Here is a 21409-nt window from a genome sequence, read left to right on the forward strand (position 1 = left end):
TAATAACTTTCTTCTTTTTTTTTTTTACTAAACTTAGCAACTCGTCATGTTCTAATGTAGGTTAGTCAACTTCAGTGTATGCACTTTTTTTAGCTGGTCAGATGCCTAGACAATAATCTAACTCTTGCTAGGTGTTTGGGAGCATCTGCGGCATTATTAGACCAAACACATTTAAATTTTTTGTGTTAAATCATTAAAATCTCAATATTTTCTTTGGTATAATTTATAATAAAACCCCAAGCAAAAACATCCAGAGAAGTGATATCTGAGAGATGTAGGTGGCCAAGCGGTAACTGCTTGGCCACCTACATCTTTCTATTTTAAGATACTTTAAGTTATAAGGAAAAATGTAACCATAACATATTTTTAATGAGAGTACTAAAAGTTATTTCTAAAGAATCTTGAAACAAATTTTGCTTATAGGTCAATACCTTAAGCACATAACATAATTAGGGAAAAAATTAATTATTACATATTTCGTACGGTATCATTAATGGTTTTCGTAAATAATCAATGAAAATGATAGCTAAATTTAGTGCATCCTAACCTTAAGCCACCGGGTTGGTCTAGTGGTGAACGCGTCTTCCCAAATCAGCTGATTTGGAAGCCAAGAGTTCCAGCGTTCAAGTCCTAGTAAAGCCAGCTATTTTTACACGGATTTGAATACTAGATCGTGGATACCGGTGTTCTTTGGTGGTTGGGTTTCAATTAACCACACATCTCAGGAATGGTCGAACTGAGAATGTACAAGACTATATTTCATTTACACTCATACATATCATCCTCATTCAACCTCTGAAGTATTATCTAAACAGTAGTTACCGGAGGCTAAACAGGAAAAAGAAAGAAAGTGGCCATGCAGTTGGACTTCCTCGTCTGATCGAATATCTGGAGAAGTGTTTTCCAGGAACATAACTGCATAACTGAATGGAAGATCATCATAGAAGGGCCAAAAATCTTTATAAAACTTTTTTAAGCTCTTTCAGATTTTGATTTTTTTTTTGTGTCGCTCTCTCTCTCTCTCTCTCTCTCTCTCTCTGAGAGAGAGGTTATCTCTCTCTTAGAGAGATCAGGTTCAAACCTACTAAATGTTAGTTGCTTTTTTACGGAACACAAATGGTGAGTAGATGGTTATGTTAATATTGGCAATGTTTAACATTGTCTTTGAAATTATGTTTTAAATTATATTAAACATTACTATGTAAAGGCAATCATTATTTCAAAAAAATGTTTTTCAATGTTTATTCATTGTAATGAAATGTTTTTAAATGAAATTCTTTTCTTGAAGATGCTTTTACAGATAAGATATTGCACAGGAAGATACAACTCTGAATGTACTATATTTTTTGTTTTGAAGAAGCCACTGTAGTTATAATTTTAAGTCATAAGAGTTCTTGAGAAAATTGTTGAATTTTTGATAAAGTTATTTTCATCCTAATCTGGATGAAATTATAAAGCTAATCTGTCTTAAAATCTTTTATTTTGATGTTCCTGATAAATTTTGTAATTAGTCATTCAATTAGGGTGGTTCAGTGTATAAATGTGTGAATCCTATTGTCAATGCAAATAAGATGTGAACTAATAAATAAAAAAAAAAACGTGCAGATTCAATAGCTAAGGGTGTCATTACATATTGATTCAGTTTTGTTTCTGATAAGCTAGAGTACATTTCAAAAGTTAGAAACATATCTTATTGCTATTTTATTTTAGTCCTTTTATTGCTATTACCTTGCTTACGTTACTGCTTGCTTTATTATCTTGCTATTCATTGCTTACTTTATTGCTGTTATCTAGTTTTCTTGAAAGATTAGTTTTCTGAAAGATTTCATCAGAAATTACTTCTGTGGAAATATTTAATAATTTGAGATTTTACATTTTTTTAACTAGCTTATTTGGTTTTCCTTTTTTAAAAAAAAGTTAAATATTTGTTTCATTAATTTATTTTCATCCATTCCAGTCAAGTGACCATAAAATTAGTTCTTTTTCTAATTGTATGACTTTTCAAAATTTTGGTAAAATTCTTCAGATTTGCTTAATTTAGCAGTATTATTTTGAGTTTTGGCCGTAAAGTTACAATTATTAGATTTCCCTAAGAAATTTTGTAAGATGAAAGCCACTTTGATTTTTTGTGTTCTGGCTTTTATTTTTTTCTAAAACATGTTCAGCATAATTATTTTGCTTTAAATTTTTAACTCTTGATTGATTCTTATTCTGAAATTTTCACTTTTTGGATTCTACTTTTATTATTGGAATCCATTATATAAAATTTGGTTTCAGGAAAAGTATAGGGACAAGGGAAGCAATTTTAGGCCTCAGATTAATAGTAGAAGGAAGATTAAAGAAAAACAAACCAACATACTTGGCGTTTATAGACCTAGAAAAGGCTTTCGATAACGTAGATTGGAATAAAATGTTCAGCATTTTAAAAAAATTAGGGTTCAAATACAGAGATAGAAGAACAATTGCTAACATGTACAGGAACCAAACAGCAACAATAACAATTGAAGAACATAAGAAAGAAGCCCTAATAAGAAAGGGAGTCCGACAAGGATGTTCCCTATCTCCGTTACTTTTTAATCTTTACATGGAACTAGCAGTTAATGATGTTAAAGAACAATTTAGATTCGGAGTAACAGTACAAGGTGAAAAGATAAAGATGCTACGATTTGCTGATGATATAGTAATTCTAGCCGAGAGTAAAAAGGATTTAGAAGAAACAATGAACGGCATAGATGAAGTCCTACGCAAGAACTATCGCATGAAAATAAACAAGAACAAAACAAAAGTAATGAAATGTAGTAGAAATAACAAAGATGGACCACTGAATGTGAAAATAGGAGGAGAAAAGATTATGGAGGTAGAAGAATTTTGTTATTTGGGAAGTAAAATTACTAAAGATGGACGAAGCAGGAGCGATATAAAATGCCGAATAGCACAAGCTAAACGAGCCTTCAGTAAGAAATATAATTTGTTTACATCAAAAATTAATTTAAATCTCAGGAAAAGATTTTTGAAAGTGTATGTTTGGAGTGTCGCTTTATATGGAAGTGAAACTTGGACAATCGGAGTATCTGAGAAGAAAAGATTAGAAGCTTTTGAAATGTGGTGCTATAGGAGAATGTTAAAAATCAGATGGGTGGATAAAGTGACAAATGAAGAGGTATTGCGGCAAATAGATGAAGAAAGAAGCATTTGGAAGAATATAGTTAAAAGAAGAGACAGACTTATAGGCCACATACTAAGGCATCCTGGAATAGTCGCTTTAATATTGGAAGGACAGGTAGAAGGGAAAAATTGTGTAGGCAGGCCACGTTTGGAGTATGTAAAACAAATTGTTGGGGATGTAGGATGTAGAGGGTATACTGAAATGAAACGACTAGCACTAGATAGGGAATCTTGGAGAGCTGCATCAAACCAGTCAAATGACTGAAGACAAAAAAAAAAAAAAAAAATATAAAATTTGTAGCCTAATTTTGTTTGCACATTTTTCTAGTTCTTGATTTTAATTTTCTCTATCTAAAGTCTTTTACCAAAGTTATCAGATCATCAGCTAATGGTAAAACATTTACATTTAAATATTAAGATGTTAAACCCCCCCCCCCCCCATTTTTATTAAGTATTTTTATTTTCCTATTATATTCTGCAATTAATTTTTCCAGAGCACAATCGAGTAATATTGTAAGACCATCCTCTTGTCTCATTGTAGTTTTTATTTAAAAGGTTATTTTGATGGGTTACCATACTTTAACTTCTACTGCTACAGCGCTAGACAGGGTAGTAAAAAGCAACAAGAACACATGAAATAGATTTACATTATCAAATAAAATATAATACTGCTTACTAAGAAGTTAAACATTTTTACAACTTATATTGCCAATGTCTATCTACGTTTTAACCATTACTTTAATCTGGCATTATAGTATTAGTTAACGCATTATAGCACATTAACGTAACTGTAACATAATAAATAATAATTATTATAATCGCCAATCAGCTGTCACTGATCACCGATTACAAATCCTGTTAATTGGATACCCAATATAATACTGCCTATTACGCTGTACATCATCCCTACTGTAATCTTCACACAAATTCTTATTTAAGTCCAATATTCAATATTATATCAGTTGGGTTTAAGGAAACACTTGCTGTTATGATTACATTTACTATTTGATCATAAAATTTGATTTGTGACCTCAAAAAGCAGCAACAGCACATGTATTCTTCAGGTCTTAAGTGAAGCGTGTAATTAGAAAGGAAAGCTGGAAGGATGTACGAGTAAAGTGTTATTAGAAGTGGATTTGCAGGTTTGTTTCTAATGTTATAGAATATATATTGTTATATTAACATAATGGAAAAATTAACATTATTTGTACCTCCCTTAAGGTGGTACACAGTTACTTTGTACTAATTATAAATTGAAGGTGGGTTCAAGGATAGGATTTTTTTAAGGCAGACAGTTTTTGAAAAACAAAGTTTTAACAGTTCATTGGTGTATCTCAATTTTTACACTGCTCAAAAACGAGTGTAATGTATTTAGAATGTGTGTATATATATATATATATATATATATATATATATATATATATATGTATATATGTGTGTTTGTATGTTTGTTCCAATGTAGCTGCACAACAGTTGAACCAATTTAGAAGTATGACTAAGTTGGATTCCTTATTTTACTGGGAGTGTCCTAGGCTATATATATATATATATATATGTATAAAAATTATACAATATACAAAATTGTCATCCACACTATATTATAGATTATATAACAACATTATAGATATTATAGATTGACAACATTATAAGTATACAGTTTAGTAAGAAGTCAATGCCACAATGCCAGACAGTGCTTCCATCTCATCAAATGCAAAATAGAAAATCCACTCTTAAGTTAAATTTAAAATAAAGTTACAGGTACTTCCTACACTACCCAGCAGGCAGTTATAGAACCTAGGTATTACCTAGGTTTATAGTTCTCCACTATCTTTCGGTAGGTAATTCCCTAATTTTTTATTGTTTTTTAGCTGCCATAATTCACACCTCTATTATTTTCTTATGTTGGCAATGCAATCTATAATTGAATTTCAAATTAACTAGGACAAAGTAGATTTGGTTTAGAAGATAGAGTGGAAAAAACTTCCTTAAATTTAATAAACCATCAACCCAAGTATGTAATAAAATTCACCTGATATTTCACTTAACAGTTGCATTTATATAAGCACAGTCACCATTATGGTGTATTCATGTAACTAATAAGCCGAAACTAGATGAAAAATTAAAAATTTGATATTTTATTTTAAAGCGTTATGAACTAATTTACTGACATAAGCCTAAATTATCCAGATCACTTGCATTACAGTTTGCAACTTACCAAGATTGTTATGAATATACTAGAGCAGTATCATACCCAATATAAATCAGCTGGTCATATAATAACCATATGTTTACTAGTAACTTTAAAGTGGTTGTCAAAAAAAATTGTCTCGTTATTTTAGATCTCGTATATCTATTACATAAAGATGAAAAGGGGTTTTGTTTGTTCGGGATAAACAAAAAACCACTTGATCAAACGCAACCAGATTTTTACCCATGTTTCTTGGGCATAACTGAGAAGGTTTTTTGATGTATTTCATTTAAAAAAATCTCTGAAGAACCAACTGATCGATTGCTTTCACATTTTCAGGATACATTCGTATTACACCAGGGAAGGTTTTAAGCCACAGACCGAGGCTCTTGCTCCCTTGAACATTAATAATTGTATTATTTTTTCACCCCCAAGGAGCGTGAAGTTGTAAATTAAAGATATTCTTTACGGAAAAAAAAAGATTAATTCTTTTACTTCATTATTATGGCAAAGAAATAAGTTATGAATTTTTCTGTCAAAAGTGTGTGTACTTTAGTTACTTTAGCTATTGTTATTCTAACCCACCGGGGGTCGGTCAAGTGGTTAACTCTTCAGCTGATTTGGAAGTCGATCTTTCTAACGTTCAAATTCTAGTAAAGGCAGTTACTGTTATACGGATTTGAATACTAGACCGTGTATACCGGTGTTCTTGTGTTTCAATTAACCACAATTCTCAGGAATGGTCGACCTGAGACTGTACAAGACTACACTTCAAACCCATCATCCTGTGAAGTGTTATGGTTCCAAAGCTAAACAGAAAAAGCAAGGTTAAAAGCTACTGTTATTCTGTCTTTTTCTAGTTTCTTTTTCAGGTTTCTATATTTTTTTGTTATTTATCAGTATATAGGTCTGAATATTTGTTATTTATCAGTATTATTCTCACACTAATGAGGATAATGAACAGTGCGCATGTCCAGGGGAGCGTAGCCTTCTAGGTAGACGGGAATGGCGACCGAATTTAACTCTTTGGGTGTTCAAGGCGCCGTCCCTCTGTAACACAGGAATGGCGAGCGCTGCGGCCCTGGGAGACCCTGACTTGGGTGGAAGTTTTACCTTGGCCTTGGGGGTCCAGGTTCCGACTAGTCTTTAACAAATTACTGAATTATTTGAAAGATCTTCATATAAATTTATATGAATAAAATTAAACGTTTTTTATCCACAAATATTGCTGTTGTACAAACAGCAACTGTTAAAATCTAATTGAATTATAATAAAAAAAAAAATAAAGAACCTTAATTTTCTTCATCTTAAAATAAAATAACTTAACATTAAATGGAATAATAGTTTTTCTCGAATGATTTTTATTAATATCTCATATTGCAATATTTTATATTTATATATATTTTCATTCTTCAATTATTTTTTTAACTCTTTGCCAGTGGATTAAATATATTTTAATAATAATTTTTCTATATAAAAAGCTTAATTTGTGACTGTAGACTCGTCCTCAAAGATTCAAATATTGTATAGTTTTTATTTTTGCAAGTAGCAAAATATTAATAAAATATTAATGAACAAGTTTGTTGTTAAATAAAGAATTTTTGCTCAGAAAATGGAAACTGAGAGTTTTGTACTTCAAGATTCATAATAGCATAACAAAGACATATACCAACAATCTATAAAGAACCTCAAATGCCTTTATCAGGCATGATGCGTAAAATTGCATTTACTTGTGTAATATAAATGTTGTTATAATGATACTGCAAATTAGTAATCATGGTCTGCAATTCAATGGATATAACAAAGGTAGCCAAACATCTGAATTTATGTAGTTGTAAATTCCATTAATTTAAATAAATTATTACATGAATTTTATGCAAATCTATCATTTATTCCATTGAATGAATTATTCAATTTTTATTATTATTATTATTTTCTGTGAAGTAAATAACTAAGTCAAGTAACTTACTTACTTACTAAGTAAGTAAATAAGTAAAGTAACTTACTTTTGCCTTGTCAATAAAGCACATTTTATTTTATTTTTTTCAATAGCAGTGGTCTATATAAGTTATTTGTAAATCTATGCCTATTGTGTATCACCTTACACTAAAAATAGTTAAATGAAAGAAAAAATTTATCGGCTGAGTTATCTCAAAAATCCAAACTGAACAAATTACTATATTACAAAAATAAAAATCTCTTAATCCAGCTTTAGATAATGAAGTAAATTTCATATTGTGTGTATTTAAAATAAAATAAACGTGCTAAACGGATGACGATTGAATGGAGGAGAGTTTTAAACAATAGTGAAACTCCATATGCAACAGACTCAGAATTTAAGAACACACAGGAGGCTTCATAAATCCTACAGAGTTGGCAGCCAATATGTAAAGTGATTAAGCTGTTTACTGCTGCAGTAAACATCAAAAAGAACTACAGATTTTTACAAGATGCTTTTTTTTAAGATATAAATAACTATTACTAATTATATTTAATTTTTTCATTTGTAGATGGCTTGGTTAAAAGAAGAAGGATTTGGAGGTATCATGGTTTGGTCTGTAGTTACGGAAGACTTCAGAGGGTCTTGTGGAACAGGAAAATTCCCATTAATGAATGCAATGGGACAAGAATTAGATGGTTACACAGTAAAATATGATGGTCCTTAGGAAACTTCTAATCCTGTTGGTGGTGTTGGTTATACAACTAAAGATTGTAAGTTCTTTACCAAAAATAAAATAATAAATTATACTGTATACATTCTGTATAACGATAACCAATTTTTAATTTGCTAGTTTAATTTACTTACTTAATGTAAGAATTATCTTATTGTTCCAAGCTGTAGTTTTAAAATTAGTTTAACTGTGGAGTAGAATAGAAATATTATTTGATAGATTTTTTTGTGAATTTTGAGTATCCAAATAACCTTTACTTTTTTTTTATCATATCATATCCATATCTCTATTCTTTACGTATTAAACAGCTACCTGAAAACAAATTTAACCTTTCTTTATTAAGCAAAACAGTCATCCATTCCTAAAATTGTATGCCCTGTGGAATTATCTGACTGCACTATACACCATTCACCCAGATCCCCCAATGGAGGGTTAAGTGGTGGTAATCCTTTACTTGAGTGAATAGATAATATTCCTGATATTAATTGATTTGCGATGCTACTACCTCAGATTCAAGTAGCTAGCTAAAAGTATAACTTTTAATGGATTTGAACCCCCTACATGTTACTGTTTTTTTTACTTTTTTCATAAGGATAAAGAATACAGAACTTTCTCAGGAATTGTCCGACTGAAATTGAACCGATGTAAGTGCCTAATTGTAATTGTGCCCTAACGTAATGTAATTTTTAAGTAAATTGTATTTGAGATTTATGATAAGATGGATATTTTAAGACTTTACATACAAAAAAGTAAACAAAATAAAATATCAAATTCATCAAAATGATGTGCCATAAATTTGTACGGTTCTTCCATTTCTGTAAATTTGTATTATTTTATTTACTGAATATTTTTCTTGTTCCTTACATCTTTCCTTATTTCATTATAACTTCTTTCACCACTATAAGTCTCATCTTCTCTATACTTTCATTTTTTCCTGATTATTATTTTACTGAATTTTACTTACTAGAATGTTGCTCAACCAAATATATAATTTTCAGTTCTTTTGTTATACTTTTTTAAATTATCTATTATTGTTTTAATTTTGTGTTAAGAACAATAAATATATCGTTCAAAAGATAATTCAATTAGTTTAAAAAAATAAAATTATAATTAAATAATAATTAAAATTATTAAACACAAATTATCATTAATCAAAAGAGATTTTTAATTATTATTTTTATTATTGACATCAACAAAATGTATAAACTTGAGAAATCTATAAAAATGCTGTAGAGCTTTATCAGTATTTATTTAAAACAAATGAAAGTGAATTTTCTATTATTTGTGATAAAAAGGTACAATAAATTTGAAATTTAAGATAAAAATTACTTTCTATATTAGCTTTTTATATTCTTTACTAGCAGTAATGAATTACAGTTCTTTGAGCCACACTCAGACACGAATTGTATTTAAGTGTGGTTATTTACTTGTTTCTTTTAATTACAATTGTAGATATTATCTTAAAAGTAACTGGATGCAACACAATCTTCTCTATAAATCTCCCAAATGTAGACATACCTAAATAACATGACAGACATTCTGCTCATGACTGCATTCTACGTACCTATATAAAACACAAAAATATTCATCCTTCCAAACCGATTATTGAAATTTTCAAGACCTGTCAACACCTTCGTAAACAAATACTACAAGGCCACACAAGGGGGCCACATACCTTTTAGATAATTGCTGAGAGATGGATGGAGCAATGCAGTTCACAAACCTATCAAAGTATATCAATTTCCTTCAACGTTTCTATTCCCTGTTCTATAGTTGTTTAGCAAATATTATTATATTGTCTACCAGCCTGCTTCTTTCTCTTCATTTATTTACTTACAGAGAAAGAAAATTTCAGATCAGTTGAGTTATATCCTGACAAATATGTAGTGCATCATGAAACACTGAATAACAGGACCTAAAAAATTAAATTAGAAACTAGCATTAGAATTTAGATATGAAACTTATAAATATAAAAAAGCCTATCAATCGTGATTGATACACTATAATATTTGGTACGTAACTACAATTTACAATAATATCTATTTGTATAAATTTTTTTTTGTTTTTTTTCAACAATCAAAATTTTTTGGATCCATGGAAGCCTGGTATTGTATACGAAAAATGAGTTTAATCTATTGTTTGAAATGTTCTTTTAATCCTGTAACTTTTTAAATATTCTTCAAATGTTTTCCTACAGGTAGATCTAAAACTGCGGTTTGCTTATTTACTTTTAATTACTGAAAACTATTTTATTTTTTATATATTTTTTAAGTATTGTCAACTGATGCGGTCAGTATCTACTGGATACTATGAGAATAGAATTACACGCTCAGGAACAACCACATCAAAACCAGAGTAGTTTCATTTCTGTCTTTCAAATGTCTATCATAAAGGCACATAACCTTGTAATTTAACTTTGATGATTAATAGTTTTCAGTGGCTTTATCAGTGTTAAGAACAGTTAACATAGTAGGTGATCCTTACTTAACATCATTTTATTTTCAGAAATGTTTGAGATCACCCAGGAGTTGCAGAATTCTTATGTTGAAAGCAATGTAATTACTATAGTAATCGGGCATAAAATTTAGTTTACATGTGCAATTTTATAGGTTTTTCGTAATTGAAAAATCATTTTTGTTATTACTTTTCAAGAGTTGGACTGTAGTTTAATTTTTAAAAAACGTTTAGATAAAATAATTATATTTCTGCTAAATCCAAAAGCATATTTTATGATCCAGTAGTAACTATGTAATTTACGTGTGAGTATTGTTATTGTAATAGGCAACTTAATGTGTGTCACAAGTCACTCGCAAAATGACATAGCCGTACTCAAAAATACCTAGTATTTCACGATGGGCTTATTAGAGATTTTCCTGTGCCTTCTTCACTTAAATGAATATACTTTTGCATTTGTTTAAAAAAAATACTGGTGATGTTCAGTACTACAAATTACATTTTCACTCTGTTCACTGTGGGGACTCTGTTCACTGTTCATTGTGTATAGTGAACATCATTATTATCAGAGAATGTTAGTCTGACAGGTGTTATCTTTATCTCAGTTGTTGCTGTATGTGCATCATAATCATAAAAAATAATGGAAAAGATAGTGTACACCAGGAAAAATATGATATAATTTCCTTTTTTAAGCTGCAAAACCAGCAAAATCTCTAAAAATTTGAATATTTTTGTTCGGAAAACTAAGAGTATAATGAATATATTTTTTCCACAGGAAATGCAGTGTCATGTGAAGAGGAAGACGATTAAATATCATACCACCGAGATAAAGCAGATTGCACTTTGTACTATATGTGTGAAGGTGAAAGAAAACATCATACGCTATTCCCATAAAATCTTTTGTTCACTCTGAAAATGTCTGTGATTGGCCAGAAAACGTAGAAGGCTGCATGCATCATACTCAAGCAACACTACCTGCTAAGAGGAGATAAAATAATTATTATAATAACATTAAGTTTTCCTATTTTTTTTACAATGAGCTCATTTTCTATTTACTTTACACTGGTACAATTGTTTGTTCGGTCTACCTTTTTTGAATTTATTTATGATTGGCCATTATTTTATACTGTACCTAATAATTATTATCTTTAATTTATAAATACTATTAATACTTCTGTTTTAATTATGCAATTTTTTTTTAATGTTTTGTATTTTATGTCAAGTAATGTTATTTGGTTTAAAAGTTATTATGATTACTTTACTGCTTTTTTTACTGTAATTACTTTACTTATTTCTTTTTATAATAACAAATAATTGTTTCTTTATTTTTTGTTTATAAAATAATTTGTTGATTTAAAAGTGTTGATTCCTTTATTGTAATTCTTTCCCGTGTTTGTTTTTATTTGCTTAATAATTTAAAAATTATTCTTAATGTTTTTCCTTTTTTTTCTAGATATTTGGTTCTGGTTTAATAATGACAATCTGTTGCTGATTACTTTACTTGTATTCCCTATTTATATAAAAATGTTTATTTTAATTACAAAGTTTTTCTGTAAATTGACAATTGATATTTTTAGTAGATCATCTGCAAAGATTCATTGCCAACATACGTAATATTCTTGTATCGCTTTGGTATATTTAATAAATCTTTTAAATAAATTGATGGTAAATTACTGGTCATTTTTTGTTAATTTCTTTTACATATAACATTTTTATGATCATAAACTTTAAATGTGATTTATATCTTCACAATTTATTCTGATACATTTGTATATTATTTTGTATGTTATTACTAATTTTAATAATTATGGTGTCATACAGATTTTTTTTGTTGAAACTATTAATATTCCATTTCAGATAAAAAAATATATTTATATTTATATATATGTATGTATGTATACATACATGTAATGGTGTTTTTATATTGACATGGTTTTAACCGCTTACAATTACTTTGACATCTTTTGGTAATATTGGACAGTTATACTTGGATAATTTTTTTAAAAGTTATTATAATAAGCAGGCCGTAATGACATATAACAGCGAATATGATAAAAGTTTCTTATAATTTTCTATTGTAATATACAAAATATATATATATATAATTGTAATTGTTAAGTAATTGTTATGTTTATTTTAACTACAGATTGATATGGTGCAGGCCCCTTGGGGTGGTTGGATAGATTGATAAAACAGAACTAATTGATATGTATTAATATTTATTGATTTGTGTTACAAAATGAAATGCATTATGACAAAAGCTGTTTGTTGTGCATGGGGATTGAAAGGTATAGTTTTAACCAAAATATAACAAAATGATTGTTTTAGCTTATATTTTTGTATGGCATTTCAATATGTTAAAAACGTTAACAAAAATTAAAAAAATATATTAAAAAATTGCCATTTATACATAAATAATAAAAATGTTTGTATTAAATAAATATCATTGTATAAAATATTATTGTGAATGTAAAATATTACTATAATATTATAATTATTTATATAGGTTTTCAACAAAAAATAGGCATCCTATTTTGATGTTTCGGTTTTTGTATCTGATCTTTGCACTCAAATCATCCATCTCACAAAAGATTTTCTTTATTTTGTTCAAAACCAGTTTAAATAGGTTCGGTGATAGTTCATCACCTCGTCTCAGCCCTTTTTTGACTAGGAAAGGTTTGCCTATATTTGCTGTAATTTTAAATTTAGAGAATGTGTTTGTAAGAGTGAGTTTAATGAGGTTCAAATTTTTCTGGTCAACTCATATTCTCTCAAAATTTGAAAAAAGTCTCTGTCCACAAAATCATACGCTTTCTGAAATTTTGTAAAAGATATAAGAAAGGTTTGTTTCTGGATACGTAATATTTTAGAATCGATCAGACTTTGTATTTATTCTGAATATGATCGTCCTTTTTTAAATCCTTCTTCACACCCTTCTATATGTGATCTATTTGGGGTTCTAATCTATTCAATAACATTTTCACAGTATTTTATAAGTCACTGGCAACAATGAAATACTTCTATAGTTGTTGACATCCGTCTTGGAGGTATAAATTATAAATAATAATTAATGTAGCTTATTTATTTTTATTTATAATAAAATACTTATACAAATTGAATTGAAATCACAGGTATAAGTTACTATTTATTCTATAATTTTATGCAATTTTAATTCACAATAATATCAGTTTTAAAGTGATTAACATATAATATCTGTACAAAAAAAGTCTATTATTTAAAAAAAAGATGTTAAAATTTTCATAGCTTTTGTTTAATTAAATATTGTGATTTTTCCTGAATAATAAATTAAAATATAAAAAATTTTGTACTTCTGATTATTTTAATACGAATTATACCCATTTTATGTTTATTATTAAATTTAAAAATAATATTAATAAAATCTTTTCTCGAGGATATTATTATTATTTTTTTGGTTATATGAGCATCAACTGCTACAGTCATTAGCCCTCATCACACTCTTTAAAATAGGGATTAAATCACAATCAAGTTTGTCATATGTAAGGGTGGAAAGGGCCCTTACATTTTATTTAAAAACACCAAACTAAACAAGACAGAAAATTTAGACACAAACACTGAACATACTTACAGGATGCAAAGGACCCCGATATTAAAATTTTAAAAGTAAATAAAACATAAATATATGTGAAAAACAACGGCTTCACAATACCAACATTCCCTTTTTTCTCCCTTAATTTTATTTAAGCACCCCTGGAGCAACCGAAACTGCCATTAAGCAGCACATCAATTGACCCAAGATCCATGGGAGTTGACTGACTACCTCTCTGTAAATTATCCTGTAGGACTTAACCCATCGGGTTCTCCCTGTGTCAGCAGAAATTAAAATAAAAAAATTATTAAAAATATTAATTAATTTAACTTATTTCTGATACTGTTTAAAGGTATTCATAGAATTTCTGTTGTGAAATGAATTTTATTTTGCACTTGGGAGTGATGTTAAGACATTCTGAAGAATTGCCAATTGTAAACAGGTGTGTATCTAAAACGGTAGGCTTATACATTACAGATTCTAGGTGTAAAATTGAACAGAAAGTTTCTTAAGGAAAAATGTTACATTTCCCTTCGATTTTCCTTCTCTCCGGCATTTTGTATTTATTAATAAATTTATATATGAAAATCGGATTGAGAAGTGAACAATAACTTCAGAGGATGATACACACACATTTTTAACAACATTGTCTAATAAATAAAATATTTCATTTTATTAATTATTTATTTATATTATTTTAGTATTTCACTATATTAATGTTAACGGTGACCGTGTAAATTTTTATCAAATTATGTGTTCTTAAGAAAATGCTAAGCATTTTTTTTAGAACAAAATGACACCTTAGTTTTGAAAATCTATTGACAAATAACCAACTTATGACAGAAAATGTATCACTATTTTCTGCCAGATTTCATCTCCTTCTCTATTAAGTCGGGTTCTTTATTTATTATGTGTGCTATTTATTAATTTAATTATTTTAATTTATATTAGTAGCTTCTCCCGGTGTGCCTATGGCATGCCCTCTGAAACTAGGGTGGGTTCCCTTGGCAGGCGACGTCTTGGAATGAGACTATTAGGTGTTCAAAACTGTACATCTTGTGTGAAAAATATTTTTTGAATGATGAAAATTGAAAGCAAAAATATATCAGGAAATCTTCCCGATTAAATCTGGTTTAGATTGGTCCTTAGTGAAGGCAGTTACTTTTATTTTGATTTGAATACTAGATGGTGCTGGTATTCTATGGCGGTTCAGTTTCAATTAACCACACATCTCAGGAACGGTCGACCTGAGACTGTACAAGAATATACATCATTTACATTCATACATATCATCCTCATTCATCCTCTGAAGTTATTACTTCAGAGTTTATTACTTAAGGTATTCCTTAAGGTGGTTCCAGAGACTAAACAGAAAAAGTGAGGGATAGGCGTCGGAATTTGAATTTTTTTTTTGAAGGGGGCTCAGAGAAAAAAAATCATAAAGGATAAGTTACGAAATGATATTATATAGTATAATTTAAATTTATTAATGAACATACAAACAAAAAACCTTGAAATTCTTTTATCGTATTTAATAAACTTCATTACTCTTCTTGTTTGTTTGATTACAGATATTGTTAATATGTATCCTCTAAAACAACTCTAATTTCCCATGAACTCATCTGTTTCTCTTTAATTTTGAATTTCATTTATTTTCTCATACAACAGCACATTTCAAATCGTGTTAAAACATTCGTATTTAATTATTAAAATGACATGCTACCAGTATTAAAAAAATAATAATAACTGCTGTTTAAGAGTTACTTTTGTACATAACTGAAAAAAAATTAAATGATCACCATTTTAGTTAAAATACCTATTAGAATAACGTATCTCAACTCTAACCTTTCCTTTTTACTTTAAACATTTTTGAATTGGCCCTGAAGAGGAGGGGACCTTGAGATGCGGTAGGTTTTTTAACCAAAAAATTTATTTTTTTTAGGCAAAACCATTTGCTGAATCTCATTTTAAGAGTTGAAATTTATTTCAGTGTTACTATACTTCATGAATACTGTGTATATAAATTCTCCTAAATTCAGTACCATGAAAAACACGGTTTGCTTAGCGTAATTTTTTATCTTATAATCAAATCAGAATAATATATATTTATACTAAAATATAGAGACAAAATATTACAGTTTAATAGAATATTAAACTGAATGTGATGCATACAGGAGAAAATAGGATTGAAATGTCTTTTTATTTTTTATCGAATCAAATGTAGATTTAAAATAATTTATGTTTTGAATGTTATAATTATAAATAAAGATTAGGTTTACGTTACAAATAAAGATTAGGTTATGTACTTGAAATAATCGGCTGAGTTTTCTATCTTGTTTAATTGTAACTGTGTTATTTGAGGATAATAAAGATTTATTTTACTTTTTGACTGGCTTACTCTTCTAACTTTAATTATATTCTGTGATTAACATGTTTGATACGATATACATATATTAATTTTTCAAATATGTTGCTTGCAACAGGTAGTAAATTTATTAAGAAAACGAGAATTCTTAATAAATCCACATCCTTATACGTCTCATCACCCCACATCCTCTGCTAATGATTATTTTAATTATAATTATTATAAATAATTTATTGTATAATTACATGCAATCAGAGTAGCATCACAAAATGCACGATTAGAAAATAAAAATTAGAAGCGATTAAAATCCATATTATTTATTTACGTACAATATAAAATCATGAAATTATGTTTTGTAAAATGTATGAAGATATTAAATACAAAAGATAACAGCCAAATAATTCAAAAATCAAAAGGCATTAATGAATATTATTGTAGCACATGTTTATGTGCAAGTTTAACAGTTACAGAAGATTCAGGGTTTTTTCAATTTTTAAATTAGTATTATTTAAAAATTCAACAGAGTAATATTGTTTCTGTAAGATAAGATTTTTTACTTGTATTTTAAATAAATTAGTCAGAAGATTTTTTTAATAGATAGATAATTTATTAGATATGGAATAAGAAGCATAATAAGGCCCTTTCTTGTGAGCCCAAGTATTGAGTTAAATACGTAAAGAGGAAAAAGGTTTTGCGGTCGTTTTTTGATAGAAACAATAAGGTAAACGATAAGTTACTATTCTTTTTAACAAGACTACACATTCATAAATATAAATTAAGGGTAAGTTAACATTTAAAAATTTATGTATATATTCACAGTTATATACTGGTATATAATTGTGAATATAAGGACTGCCTAAAAGCACATACCGTAAAACAAACAGAAGATGGTTTCCAAAAGAGTCGATAGACCACCATAAGGAGACAACAATTTGCATATGCCCAGAAAAAAGGCCCTTAAAAAAGGTTGGTAGGCTAGAAAATTTAAAAAGGGAAATGGATAGGATAAATGTGGATGTAGTAGGAATTAGTGAGGTTCGGTGGGAAGAGGAAGGCGACTTTTGGTCAGGTGATATTAGAATAATTAACTCAGCTTTAAATAATGGTCAGGCAGGAGTAGGTTTCATAATGAACGAGAAGATAGGGAAGAGAGTAGAGGATTTCAAAACGCATAGCGATAATATCATTCATTGTAATAAGGATAAAATCAAAACCTAAACCGACAACAATTGTTAACGACTATATGCCTACAAGCGCCCATGATGATGATGAGGTAGAGTGTGTATACGAAGAGATTGATGAAGCAATTAAACACGTAAAAGGAGATGAAAATTTAATAGAAGTTGGAGATTGGAAAAGGCAAGGAAGGAAATATAGTGGGTGAATAAGGGCTGGGCAAAAGGAATGAAAGAGGGGACCGACTTATAGAGCTTTGCACGAAGTATAATTTAGTAATTGCCAACACCCAATTTAAAAATCACAATAGAAGAATATACACTTGGAAAAAGCCAGGCGATACTGCAAGGTATCAGATAGATTATATCATGGTTAAGCAAAGATTAAGAAATCAACTTGTTGACTGCAAAACTTACCCTGGAGCAGACATTGATAGCGACCCTAATTTGGTGATAATGAAATGTAGATTGGGGTTTAAAAACCTGAAGAAAAGGTGTCAGATGAATCGATGGAATTTAGAGAAGCTTGAGGAAGAGGAGGTAAAGATGATTTTTGAGGAGGACATCGCAAGAGGTCTGAGTAAAAAAGATAAGGTAAAAAATGTAGAAGAAGAATGGGAGAATGTTAAAAAAGAAATTCTTAAATCAGCAGAAGCAAACTTAGGCGGAATAAAGAGAACTGGTAGAAAACCTTGGGTTTCAGACGATATATTGCAGCTGATGGATGAACGTAGAAAATATAAGAATGCTAGTGATGAAGAAAGTAAAAGGAACTATCGGCAATTAAGAAATGCTGTAAACAGGAAGTGCAAACTGTCGAAAGAAGAGTGGATTAAAGAAAAGTGTTCAGAAGTGGAAAGAGAAATGAACATTGGTAAAATAGACGGAGCATACAGGAAAGTTAAGGAAAATTTTGGGGTATATAAATTAACATCTAATAATGTGTTAAACAAAGATGGTACACCAATATGTAATACGAAAGGTAAAGTTGATAGATGGGTGGAATATATTGAAGAGTTATACGGAGGAAATGAATTAGAAAATAGTGTTATAGAGGAAGAAGAGGAAGTTGACGAGGATGAAATGGGAGAAACAATACTGAGATCTGAATTTAAGAGAGCATTAAAGGATTTAAATGGCAGAAAGGCTCCTGGAATAGACGGAATACCTGTAGAATTACTGCGCAGTGCAGGTGAGGAAGCGATGATAGATTGATTATACAAACTGGTGTGTAATATTTATGAAAAAGGGGAATTTCCATCAGACTTCAAAAAAAGTGTTATAGTCATGATACCAAAGAAAGCAGAGGCAGATAAATGTGAAGAATACAGAACAATTAGTTTAACTAGTCATGCATTAAAAATCTTAACTAGAATTCTATACAGAAGAATTGAGAGGAGAGTGGAAGAAGTGTTAGGAGAAGACCGATTTGGTTTCAGGAAAAGTATAGGGACAAGGGAAGCAATTTTAGGCCTCAGATTAATAGTAGAAGGAAGATTAAAGAAAAACAAACCGACATACTTGGCGTTTATAGACCTAGAAAAGGCATTCGATAACGTAGACTGGAATAAAATGTTCAGCATTTAAAAAAAATTAGGGTTCAAATACAGAGATAAAAGAACAGTTGCTAACATGTACAGGAACCAAACAGCAACAGTAACAATTAAAGAACATAAGAAAGAAGCCGTAATAAGAAAGGGAGTCTGACAAGGATGTTCCCTATCTCCGTTACTTTTTAATCTTTACATGGAACTAGCAGTTAATGATGCATATCATTAGCACAAGCTAAACGAATATTTCTTCAGTAAGAAATATAATTTGTTTACATCAAAAATTAATTTAAATGTCAGGAAAAGATTTTTGAAAGTGTATGTTTGGAGTGTCGCTTTATATGGAAGTGAAACTTGGACGATCGGCTTTATTCGGAAAACTTATTTCATATTCTACTGCTGCAGCTGTAGCATTACCATTACAGACAGACAAAATGAATACCACATCAGTGTATTTCTCTGTTGTAAATAAGTACAGTTTTTTCAAGTTAAAAACCATAAGAAATCACTAATTATGTCCCTTAATTAACGTCCTAAAAATTTCAATACGATCTCATTTCACCTGGGTAGCTGAAATCCGAGTGAAATTTTGCACAAGCCGTAACTTGCAAACAATCCGTTTTAGGACATATGTTTGTATGAATTTTTTCCATTATTTTCACATGCAGAATAGGTTACAAAATTCCCGGGTGAGCTTAATGATACATCCTATTTATTTATAGTGTTTGCATAGAAAACATTAAAAAGTTTTGTAAATATAAAGTTTTTGGTGCTTAAAAGAGTTTTTGAAAGGAATTCAGGACTAGGTAAAGTTTGAATATCATTCTCATTCATCCTCTGAAGTATTATCTAAACGGTAGTTACCGGAGGCTAAACAGGAAAAAGAAAAGAAAAGAAAGGTAAAGTTCGAAGGTTATTTAGAGGTTAGATTCCACTTTATGGAAAAATGTTTCTGACAAGACTTATGTATCATTGTCTCTAGAATCCAAATTCAAGGTGCAAATGTGTCCCATTTAAAAAAATTAACTTCTAATCTAGTTAGCCCTCCTCTGGTCAAAATCATAATTTTTTTTGCATCTTCCAGAAAAATCACTTCCTTCAATTTTAGAAAAGGAGGACGGGGGAGGTCTGGACACCTGTTTTAAGTATATATATATATATATATATATATATATATATATATATATATATATATATATTTAAGTAATATATATTACTTCATTTATATGAAGTAATGTTTTTTGTGCATGTCCCTTGTATTTTGAAAATATACACTCAGTCTGTCCATGTAATATTAACTACAGGTACTGTAATTTAATTTTATACTCATGGGTTTATGGGTTGTTTGATCAACAGTGTTTTATTGATTTGTCTTATAATGTAAATCTTTTTGTTTGTGTGTAGTTTTGAAAGCTACACACAAAAAATCTGTATGAAGTTTTATCGGTATACAGAAAGGTTGTAAATTACCTCCATATTTTAATTTGCTATAATTTTTATATTTAGTGACAAATGTTTATATGTGATGTTTACAATATAAGAGATCACCTATTTTATTAATACATAACATCAGCACCAGCATTTCTCATGACTGTAAGTTTTGAGAATGTTTACAAAGCATTTCAGCATGAACTCTGCAGTGGAATATTGATCAGAATGCATCAAATTTATATCAACACCCGACTAAGAATTAAAAATGTAATAAAACTTCTACATCCACTTCCTTAAGAAAATTTTGCAGGGTATGACTTCAGGTTCAAGTAAAGCCCACACCTTTTATAAAACCTCACAACCTGGATGTAGAGGGTTGGCATCAAGCCAATATGATTGTTCTACAGATCATATTGGCTTTACATGGCAGTTTGTAATATTCTTAGGATCAAATACAGCAATATTTGATGAGTGGTCCAGCTACCATTGGTGAACTCATATTAAATACACTTCATAGTGGAAGGCTGACTGCATTAGCTGAAGTGATATAAAGCATTGTTGAGCATATTCTCCGATAAACAGGTACTGTTCTATTTCTACCCAAGTAAGTTCTAAGAAACAGAACAAAACTGTTTCATTATAATATATTATTAAATATAAAACTATTAGGAATTTAAAATAGTTACTTTACAACCAATCTATATATAACATTAAATATTTCATGTTAAATGTGTTTTTTTATATAACATTTTATCTATAAGTATGGGTAAGTATCCATTAACATCGACTAAATATTTTATTACACAAGTTCTTTAATGTAGTTGTCAACTAAAATAATTCT

The 21409-nt window shown here is 29.2% G+C and overlaps 1 protein-coding gene across 6 annotated transcripts in view; it reads left to right on the forward strand.

Moving 5' to 3' along the window:
• Positions 1-11393, forward strand: part of LOC142322433 (uncharacterized) — an 88628-nt gene extending 77235 nt beyond the window's left edge. For all 6 annotated transcript variants that reach the window (XM_075361520.1, XM_075361524.1, XM_075361519.1 and 3 more), the window contains 2 exons: positions 7864-8065; positions 11255-11393. In XM_075361520.1, the coding sequence (XP_075217635.1) occupies positions 7864-8019 (156 nt within the window). In that variant the 3' untranslated portion in view covers positions 8020-8065; positions 11255-11393. The remainder of the gene's footprint in view (positions 1-7863; positions 8066-11254) is intronic.
• Positions 11394-21409: the final 10016 nt, after the last annotated feature.

The sequence above is a fragment of the Lycorma delicatula genome, chromosome 3 (assembly GCF_047948215.1).
Source record: "Lycorma delicatula isolate Av1 chromosome 3, ASM4794821v1, whole genome shotgun sequence".
Taxonomy (NCBI): domain Eukaryota; kingdom Metazoa; phylum Arthropoda; class Insecta; order Hemiptera; family Fulgoridae; genus Lycorma; species Lycorma delicatula.